Source organism: Artemia sp. Qi Xiang Cuo, chromosome 11, assembly GCF_049724085.1.
Source record: "Artemia sp. Qi Xiang Cuo chromosome 11, ASM4972408v1, whole genome shotgun sequence".
Taxonomy (NCBI): Eukaryota; Metazoa; Arthropoda; class Branchiopoda; order Anostraca; family Artemiidae; genus Artemia; species Artemia sp. Qi Xiang Cuo.
This window is the reverse complement of record NC_142804.1, coordinates 68,334,842-68,345,890: the sequence shown is the minus strand read 5'-3', so window position 1 is coordinate 68,345,890 and position 11,049 is coordinate 68,334,842. Positions and strand designations below refer to the sequence as shown.

Genomic DNA, 11,049 nt, shown 5'->3' with positions numbered 1-11,049 from the left:
CTAGTGCTGTATCAAGCATAACTCACGAAAATCTTGTTAATTTTGTCGACTTTTCGGCTTTTTAACATCCCTGCTTTCAATAAAAAAAAATCATGGTACTATCACTTGAATATAATAGCTCCCTATACCCCCCTTCTGGAAACAATCGTGATAAGCTACCCTCTCAGCTTTAAATAAAAAAAATAATTAACTTATTAGCACCCGTTCTTAAAAAAAATCGAGGTATTATCATTTAAATATGATAGCTCAATACCCCCCCCTCTGGATACCACCTTGATAGGATGCCGTCTCTGCTTTAAATTTAGAAAAAAAATGAACTTTTTGGGATCCCTGCTTTCAATAAATAAAGTTTCGAGATATTATCATTTAAATATAATACCTCCCTACCCCCCCCCCTCTGGGTACCACCTTGATAGGATACCGTCTCAGCTTTAATTAGAAAAATAATTTACTGAATAGTTAACAAGGTCACCATATGGTTCAAACAAACACGCAAAATAACGTTAAACAGCTTAGTGTTCCTTGAAGAAAAAATTGAGGGTATGAGTAAAGGGGTACAAATACAACAACAAAAATGTCAAAATTATTCAGATATACCTCAAATTATTGGAAAACTGAGTGATAGATTCGCCATGGCATTCCATAAGATCCAAAGAATCTAATTAAAAGGGAGCACACACAAAAGCCAAATTAGGCCAGTAGCCTATGAGACATCCCAAAATACCCAAGACAATGAACAAGTCTTAATGGGGGGCCCGGGGTCTATCAAAATATTTCAATGGTTTTCCGGGGAATTTGATATCATTTTCTTGTCTCCACTTTAAATGAAAAAAATAACTATCTTTTTGGCATTCCTGCTTTCAATAATAAAAAAATGAGGTATTATCATTTAAAAATGATAGCCCCCTATCCCCCTCCCCAATAGGCAATAATTTACAATTTATTTATGAATCATATTTTTGGGGTAACTTCCGGTTCAATCTTTAATTCCCCAACCTTGTACATAGCTTAGTCTATAGCTAAATTGAGTCTCAACCGAAGGCTGTTTTTTTTTTTGGGGGGGAGGGTAAAAATGGTTCATATAGAAGATTATATTTTCCATCAAGCCTTCAACAATTGACCATAAAAAATTAAGACAATCTTATCTAAAAATAGCCAAAAAAAAATAATCTACAAGCTTACAATTCAGCTTTATAAACAATATGTAGGCGGTCAATTTCAAAATCCACCAAAAAGCTGAAGCTGTATAGTAGTGAATGCGTTCTATAATTCTATTCAACTTGAAAATAAAATTCTTGACTACGAATGATGTAAGAAATAGCGATTGGGAAACTGCATTCGAAATGATATAAAAGACGATACTTTTTTTTGTCAACGTGTGAAGAACTGTGTATATTGCAATATTTGCAATAGCATATTACATCTGTCTAGTTTTTATGCAAAGTAACAAAAGAGACGAAAATTAATGAACAAGAGAGTCAGTGAAGAATTATGGTATACAAAGTAATATTTGGCAGGGAAAGTCACTGGTGATAAATCACTAGGGGTGACACCGTGATTTCGTGATTTTTGGGGATTCGGGGGACCAAATTTTTTTTCAAGGTGACGCATAGATTTTCGGGGAAATACCCGAAAATTCGGGGATAGTGCTAGCCCTGCTTGATTTCTAATCAGGAAAATCGAAATACTAAACCACACGAGAAGGAAAAGCTCTGACTTAGCGGTTGACGTAATAAAGAATTGCCGCAAAATTACTTCAAAGTCGACCGAACGCCGCCACCATTGCCGGTGGCGGCGTGCTTGTGGCTCACCGGCGGCGTTGCCACACATCGTCGGCGTTCGAACGAGTCTCATGTCGGCGGTTTTCGGTCGATCCGCCGGGGTCTAGCTATATTGTTGCCTCTGATTTATTTGGTGTACCATGCATGGAATGAACCTTTGCTAAAGCTCTTCTATCAGCTGAATCAAACACTTGCTCATAACCTATAAATTTGAAGGTTCCTTGCGAGGAAAGTTGGAAACGAAGGAAGGAATACTAGTGAAAATGCCACAAGCTAGGTAGAGAGGAGGTAGGGCTTATACAAGAAATATGTTAGTGAAAGATTATATGAAAATAAGAGGAATGTAAGGAAAGTGGACAGAAACCCATTAAAATATGAATTAAGGAGGTGTAAAGTGGAGGTCATGGTTAAAATTGCTGAAGATTTGGAAGATGCAGCTAGACAGAATAATAGTAATAATATACTGGCATGTTTAAACATCGAGAAAAATTATACATTGGATCACAAGGCGAAAAACAACAAAGAAATATATTATTAGGGTTATATATAGGACCATTAGAGGAGGTGAGAGGTGTATTTGTAAAGAGCATAATATTAGAAATCTAATAGTTTACTTATATTTTATTAACATGTTTCCCTTCAGAAGGGCCCTAAACTCTACAATGTTATCATGGATTTTAATGCAAATTTCGAATGTACTAAATGATACACTTGCTAACACAGCCCCCTAATGGATCTAGACAATCTTTGATCCTGGATTATGGTAGATTTTTATAAACTAGATATGATAATCTTTGCTGTTATGATTGTATTCTTGCCTCACTAATCGAAATAGATATAAATCTAGGCAATATACAAGAAGGTAAATTATACAGTAGGAATCAGATAGAAAAAAAGAAATGTACTACGGTATTTGATTCTCCATTCAGTGTTCTTAAATTATCTTCAAGCATATTTGCCAGTGACAAGGTAGGGTGATCCTCCTTTAGAACGTTTTTGGGTGGGTGATCTTGTTGGGCTCTTTTGTTTGTGTGGACTCAGGGGTATTCTGGCTCAGTTTTCACTCGATGGTGCTCCAGTGGTACTTCTTGGACACTTCAATGGATTTTGCCTGGACTGTCGCTTCACTTAGAGAGTTTCACAAGGGGACACCTCAGGCAGCAAAAAAAAGTTGTATCATTCATGGTGTTTGTGGGATGTACCAAAAAAATTTTTTTTTGCTTTTTAAACATTTTGTGCTCTACAAAAAAAACAACTTTTTTTTCAATATATAGGAAGATTTGTAGCACCATTAAGAGCCAATATACTGCTAGGGTTGGCAATTATCGCGTATAATTTGACCCAACATATAAAATGGTGAGAGACCTCACTTGAAGGAATTTAATGCTGACTTACTAGAGATTAATTTTGTCGGGTTTGTTCAATGGCACGTTAGACATTAAAAGTGCAAGTTGTGTATGTTGTTAATGATAGGGTGAATTAGGGTAAGTCCAGCAGTGGGATAAACCTGACATCAAACTCTTAACTTTTGTATGATCCAATCCATTATATTTGTGGGAGGCTTCCAGCTTTTCTTCCTTGTTAGTAACATTAGGTAATAGTGCCATTAACATCCAATATAGTTAACAGAATTTTATGTCAGAAGGCTATGAAAGTGTTTTGTATGGCAATGTGTATTTCAAGAACACGGGGAACTGGTTACTTTACTATCACTTCCAAGTCAGGAAATCTGAAAGCAAAGGGAAGAAGAAAATTTCAAACGGCAAGGACGTGAAATTGTCTACAGACTTTTTTAGGTACCCATCTGACTGACGGTAGTTCAAACAGTAAGCTGTACAAGAAGATGTGGCTCAATCCTGCTTTCTAGGACTATAGTTAGAGAAAGGCTGATAACTAGGACATGTTCTACAGATGAAGGATGACTGATTGCTAAAGATTGTACTTGTCAGCCAACCTTCTATGGCCAAATGAAAAGCATGTCGTCCCTGAATAGGGCGGAGGATGCTGTAAGGATAGATTTAGGCTAAGGGAAATTGGAACTTCTTGGGAGGATGTAAAGAGGGAGGCTTTGAATAGATGAGAATGGGGATGAGCGTGCTTAGCTGTGTTGGCCTCGGGTAGCTTGGTACTGCAGTGAGTTGTTAGTAGTAGTAGTCGTAAGGGCGTGAAATCGAGCAAAAATTCTTAAGACTAAACAAACAGAAACCTGAGCGAAAACACATCAGAATCAGCTTTTAACTTACTGGTACTGATGATGACTGGAGCATTGAAGTCACAATTCAAGAAAATGACTGATAACAAGGACACACCCAGTGAGTTAAAGATTGTTCCTAAGTTAAAAGTGTATTCATTAGTTAGGTTGGATGGCAAGAACAGCCAGCAAGTTTAGGGCTTGGCAAGGGTTCTAGACTTTCCTGACAAGGAAAAATTTAAGCTCGAGCATCTTCATTACCTGAACCTTGCCAACTGCTCTTTCCATCAGCCAAAGCAATATGATATTGATACTGTGTGTAACTGATATATTTTAGTAGGGCCAGATAAACCGGAAAATTTTAAACACCTCAAATTTGTCCAGCTATTATGTTTTAAATGGCAGTCACTGAAACCTGTGCTTTAGGTTCATTCATGGATAGCCACTGCGTGCCATTGTTTTCTACCTAAGATTGAATCTCAGATTGTGTATTTTTTTTTTTTTATCAATGCAACTAATCACTTACATTCAATTATTTGTGCACCTGGGTTAAGATACCTGTTACATTTGTGTATTTGGTAAATTGAACACTGATGGAGCTACCCTACAGTGGCAGAAACAAGCGTTGTCTTTTTTTAAACCCACCTCCGCTCCTCTCAGTGACGGGAAAGTTAAGAAAAATTTACTTTAAGCCTTAGACATCACCTACACTCCTTAAAAAAAAAAAAAAAATGAAAAGCAGCCAAATCGGACACTCTACAAACCACCATATGCTAAAAAAATAAAATAATACGGTACATAAAAAAAAGAAATTGCCTTTCCTATTATGAAAGGCATGGTTTTTTAAAGGAATGGTAGGGTCGTTTGCCTATGTGTTGGCCAAATGCTACAACATACTTTTAAAATAATAGTGCTTCTGGCAGATGTTAAAACCCTTCCAGTCCATAAAACATGTCTACAAAAAAGTGAAATATAAAAATGCGATTTTCCAAAATTTTGAACTTCTTATTACAATACTTAGGATAACATTGATATTATGAATTTTTAGCCAAAACACTCGTAATTTTTTCAGGCGAATAAGGCAGTCAGACATGCCAAAGACTAACAAGAACAGGGAGAGGAAATCAAAGAAAGGACCAGATAGATTAGAGTATCTCTCACTGCTGAAGTCTGAATTTGAAGAAAGCAGGTCAGAAGGTAAAAAAGACTCACCATGCATTCAGTACGCTTGTTAAAATTGATTTTTGTAATTTTTGGCGTTCAATAGGCAATTGCATTTATTAAATTACGTTCAAAGCTCTTGTTAAAACCTATGAAATTAATTATTTGCGTATTATACTTAAGAGCTCAATAAGCTGCAATTCCACCTTTTACAGATGGAAAGTTCTCGGTATATTAATCTATCAGTATAAGTAGAGGTCTAAGTTATACTTTGCTCGGGTATATAGCAATTCCCATGCTATGATTACCAGACTGGTTATTTGGAAGTGTATAATGTGGTCAAACATGTTTTGAGAGCATGATCATAATTATATAACTTAAGCAGACAGGTTTTTTTCTGTTAAATAAGAATTTCATAAGAATGTAGGTCGGGACACTACAATCAGAATTGTTTGATTGACAGTTAAAAAGGGGTAATGAGATTGGCGAATTGGAGTGTAGGATTTGCGAATTTGATCCCATTAAGGATTGACTTGAAATAAAAATTTTTAACAAGAAATGGCTGGAATGTGTTTTGGAGGAGATGGGGTGATCGTGTACTGTATAATACACAAGTGATGTTTTGGACAGTGTTGTCAATTTAAAAAAGTTTAGAAATAAAAAATTTTAACAAGAAATGGCTGAAAAGTGTTTTGAGGGAGATGGGTTGATTGTGTACTGTATAATATACAAGTGACGTTTGGATAGTGTTGTCAGTTTAAAGGTCTTAGTTTTTAATGGTGCTCCTTATTTCTAGTTGAAAATGCTTATTTTTTTTAATTAAATCGGGATGAAAAGTCAAAGTCTAACACTAGGGAGTTGAGTTGCACCGGAGTTGAGTTCCACGGAGGATTGAGTTGCACAAGGGTTCAGTTAAAGGGGGTACAGTTACACGGGGGTTTAGTTAAATGGGGTCGAGTTGCACGAGGGTTCAGTAGCACGAGGGTTTCGAAGCACGGGGGTTCAGTTGGATGGGGTTTCGGTTATACAGGAGGTCAGTTAAAGAGGGGGGTCAGGTGCACGGGGCGTTTGTTAAATGAGGTCGAGTTGCACAGGTGTTGAGTTGCACGAGGGTTCAGTTGCACGGGGATTCAGTTACATGCGGATTCAGTTACACGGGTTTAGTTAAATGTGGTTGAGTTGCACGGGGGGGGGGGTTGAGTTGCACGAGGGTTCAGTTAACGGGGGCTCAGTTGCACTGGGGTTTGAGTCATTTTTACGGGGTTTTAGAGACTCTGTTGCCTGGTTCCGTGTGTTTTTTCTTTACTTGGTGCCCATTAAAAAAAAAACGATAGAAATAGTTATTTCCTTCAAAAATCTTTTCCTATGTAACTAAAAGGCATCTATCTTTGTAATTAGAGAAATGCTCCCTTTTGGAAAAAAGGGCATCTCAAGCTTGTGTTATCTTAGAGATTAATGCGTAACTCGAGACATCTTGGCAAAATTTTAATAGAGGCTGTTTCCAAAAAGATTTAGGATTTATTAACTTTAGTGTTGTCAGTCAAAAGCTATAAGTTTGAGAAAATTGCCTGATTATCGAAAAATGATGATACACCATCCAAAAGTCGATAGGAATGAGACTGTCTTGAGGGGGGAATTTTCCATATAAGAGGTGGAGGGTATTTTTACGTGAAAAAAAATTCAACATAGCCATACCCCCCATGATCAGAAATTAAATTATAAAAAAAAAGTTTATTCAACTTAAAGTAAGGAGCAACATCAAAACTTAAAAACGGACAGAAAATAGAGGCTGTTTCCAAAAGATTTAGGATTCATTAACTTTAGTGTTGCCAGTCAAAAGCCATGAGTTTGACAAAATTGCCTGATTATCGAAAAATGAAGAAACACCTTCCAAAAGTCGACAGGAATGGGATTGTCTTGAGGGGGGGGGAGAATTTTCCATGGAAGAGGTGGAGGGTATTTTTACATGAAAACAACTTCAACAGTGCCCAGCCCCCCGCGATCAGAAATTAAATTATAAAAAAAAGTTTCTTCAACTAAAAGTAAGGAGCAACATCAAAACTTAAAAACGGACACAAAATAGAGGCTGTTTCCAAACATATTTAGAATTCATTAACTTTAGTTTTGCCAGTCAAAAGCTATGAGTTTGAGAAAATTGTATGATTATCGAGAAATGAAGAAACACCTTCCAAATTGTCGTGGTTTACCTTGTCACAGTTACATTTTCTTGATTTTTCAAAGTTCATTTTGGATTTCTTTCGTTGAAATGCAAGAGTTGGAATATTTCAGTAGTGTTTTGTTGTGCTTTACCTTGTCACAGTTACATTCTCTTGATTTTTCGAAATTCATTTTGAATTTCTTTCGTGAAATGCAAGAGTTGGAATATTTCAGTAGTGTTTTGTTATGCTTTACCTTGTCACAGTTACATTCTCTTGATTTTTCGAAGTTCATTTTGGATTTCTTTCCTTAAAATGCAAGAGTTGGAATATTTCAGTAGTGTTTTGTCGTGGTTTACCTTGTCACAGTTACATTCTCTTGATTTTTCAAAGTTCATTTTGGATTTCTTTCCTTGAAATGCAAGAGTTGGAATATATCAGTAGTGTTTTGTCATGGTTTACCTTGTCACAGTTACATTCTCATGATTTTTCAAAATTTATTTTTGGATTTCTTTCTTTGAAATGCAAGAGTTGGAATATTTCAGTAGTGTTTTGTTATAGTTTACCTTGTCACAGATACATTCTCTTAATTTTTATAAGTTAATTTTGAATTTTTTTCGTTGAAATGCAAGAGTTGGAATATTTCACTAGTGTTTCGTCATGGTTTACCTTGTCACAGTTACATTCTCTTAATTTTTAAAAGTTCATTTTGAATTTCTTTCGTTGAAATGCATGAGTTGGAATATTTCAGTAGTGTTTTGTTGTGCTTTACCTTGTCACAGTTACATTCTGTTGATTTTCATAGTTAATTTTGAATTTCTTTAATTGAAATGCAAGAGTTGGAATATTTCAGTAGTGTTTTGTTGTGCTTTACCTTGTCACAGTTACATTCTCTTAATTTTTCAAAGTACATTTTGAATTTCTTTCGTGAAATGTAAGAGTTGGAATGCTTCAATAGTGTTTTGTCGTGGTTTACCTTGTCACAGTTACATTCTCATGATTTTTCAAAGTTCAATTTGGATTTCTTCTTTGAAATGCAAGAGTTGGAATATTTCAGTAGTGTCTTGTTGTGCTTTACATTGTCACAATTACATTCTCCTGATTTTCCAAAGTTTATTTTGGATTTCTTTCGTGAAATGCAAGAGTTGGAATATTTTAGTAGTGTTTTGTCGTGCATTTTGGATTTCTTTCATTGAAATGCAAGAGTTGGAATATATCAGTAGTGTTTTGTCGTGGTTTACCCTGTCACAGTTACATTCTCATGATTTTCAATTGATTTTCATAGTTCATTTTGAATTTCTTTCATTTAAATGCAAGAGTTGGAATATTTCAGTAGTGTTTTGTTGTGCTTTACCTTGTCACAGTTACATTCTCTCAATTTTTCAAAGTTCATTTTGAATTTCTTTCGTGAAATGCAAGAATTGGAATGCTTCGGTAGTGTTTTGTCGTGGTTTACCTTGTCACAGTTACATTCTCTTGATTTTTCAAAGTACATTTTGGATTTCTTTCCTTGAAATGCAAGACTTGGAATATTTCAGTAGTGTTTTGTTGTGCTTTACCTTGTCACAGTTACATTCTCTTGATTTTTCCAAGTTCATTTTGAATATCTTTCGTGAAATGCAAGAGTTGGAATATTTTAGTAGTGTTTTGTCGTGCATTTTGGATTTCTTTCTTTGCAATGCAAGAGTTGGAATTTTTCAGGAGTGTTTTGTTGTGGTTTAGCTTGTCACAGTTACATTCTCACGGTTTTTCAAAGTTGAATTTTGAATTTCTTTTGTTGATGAAATGCAAGAGTTGGAATATTTCATTAGTGTTTTGCTATGGTTTACCTTGTCACAATTACATTGTCTTGATTATTCAAAGTTCATTTTGGATTTCTTTCATTGAAATTCAAGAGTTGGAATATTTCAGTAGTGTTTCGTCATGGTTTACCTTGTCACATTTACATTCTCTTGATTTTTCAAAGTTCATTTTGAATATCTTTCGTGAAATGCAAGAGTTGGAATATTTCAGTATTGTTTTGTTATGCATTTTGGATTTCTTTCCTTGAAATGCAAGAGTTGGAATATATCAGTAGTGTTTTGTCGTGGTTTACCCTGTCACAGTTACATTCTCATGATTTTTCAATTGATTTTCATAGTTCATTTTGAATTTCTTTCATTGAAATGCAAGAGTTGGAATATTTCAGTGGTGTTTTGTTATGCTTTACCTTGTCACAGTTACATTCTCTTGATTTTTCGAAGTTCATTTTGAATATCTGTCGTGAAATGCAAGAGTTGGAATATTTCAGTAGTGTTTTGTTGTGCTTTACCTTGTCACAGTTACATTCTGTTGATTTTAAAAGTTAAATTTGAATTTCTTTCGTTGAAATGCAAGAGTAGCAATATTTCAGTAGTGTTTTGTTGGGCTTTACCTTGTCACAGTTACATTCTCTTAATTTTTCAAAGTTCATTTTGAATTTCTTTCGTGAATTGCAAGAGTTGGAATATTTCAGTAGTGTTTTGTAGTGGTTTACCATGTCACAGTTACATTCTCTTGACTTTTCCAAGTTTATTTCGAATTTCTGTCGTAAAATACAAGAGCTGGAATGCTTCGGTAGCGTTTTGTCATGGTTTACCTTGTCACCGTTACATTATCTTGATTTTTCAAATTTCCTTTTTTATTACTTTAATTGAAATGAACTAGTTGGAATAATTAAGTGGCGTTTTGTTGTGCTTTACCTTGTCACAGTTACATTTTCTTGATTTTTCAAAGTTCATTTTGAATATCTTTCGTGAAGTGCAAGAGTTGGAATATTTCAGTACTGTTTTGTTGTGCTTTACCTTGTCACAGTTACATTCTGTTGATTTTCAATGTTCATTTTGAATTTCTTTCGTTGAAATGCAAGAGTAGCAATATTTCAGTAGTGTTTTGTTGGGCTTTACCTTGTCACAGTTACATTCTCTTAATTTTTCAAAGTTCATTTTGAATTTCTTTCCTTGAAATGCAAGAGTTGGAATGCTTCGGTAGTGTTTCGTCGTGGTTTACCTTGTCACAGTTACATTCTCTTGATTTTTCAAAGTTCATTTTGGATTTCTTTCCTTGAAATACAAGAGTTGGAATATTTCAGTAGTGTTTTGTTGTGCTTTACCTTGTCACAGTTACATTCTCTTGATTTTTCAAAGTTCATTTTGAATATCTTTCGTGAAATGCAAGAGTTGGAATATTTCAGTAGTGTTTTGTTGTTCATTTTGGATTTCTTTCCTTGAAATGCAAGAGTTGGAATATTTCAGTAGTGTTTTGTTGTGCTTTACCTTGTCACAGTTACATTCTGTTGATTTTCAAAGTTCATTTTGAATTTCTTTCGTGAACTGCAAGAGTTGGAATATTTCAGTATTGTTTTGTCGTGCATTTTGGATTTCTTTCCTTGAAATGCAAGAGTTGGAATATATCAGTAGTGTTTTGTCGTGGTTTACCCTGTCACAGTTACATTCTCATGATTTTTCAATTGATTTTCATAGTTCATTTTGAATTTCTTTCATTGAAATGCAAGAGTTGGAATATTTCAGTAGTGTTTTGTTGTGATTTACCTTGTCACAGTTACATTCTCTTAATTTTTCAAAGTTCATTTTGAATTTCTTTCGTGAAATGCAAGAGTTGGAATATTTCAGTAGTGTTTTGTCATGGTTTACGATGTCACACTTACATTCTCTTGATTTTTCAAAGTTCATTTTGAATTTCTTTCGTGAAATGAAAGAGTTGGAATGCTTCGGTAGTGTTT

The 11,049-nt window shown here is 34.9% G+C and overlaps 1 protein-coding gene across 1 annotated transcript in view; it reads left to right on the top strand.

Moving 5' to 3' along the window:
* LOC148947274 (armadillo repeat-containing protein 7) overlaps positions 1-11,049 on the top strand; it is a 94,148-nt gene that overhangs the window by 29,782 nt on the left and 53,317 nt on the right. The window contains exon 2 of the mRNA XM_089097358.1: positions 5,045-5,169. Within this exon, the coding sequence (XP_088953484.1) occupies positions 5,064-5,169 (106 nt within the window). The 5' untranslated portion in view covers positions 5,045-5,063. The remainder of the gene's footprint in view (positions 1-5,044; positions 5,170-11,049) is intronic.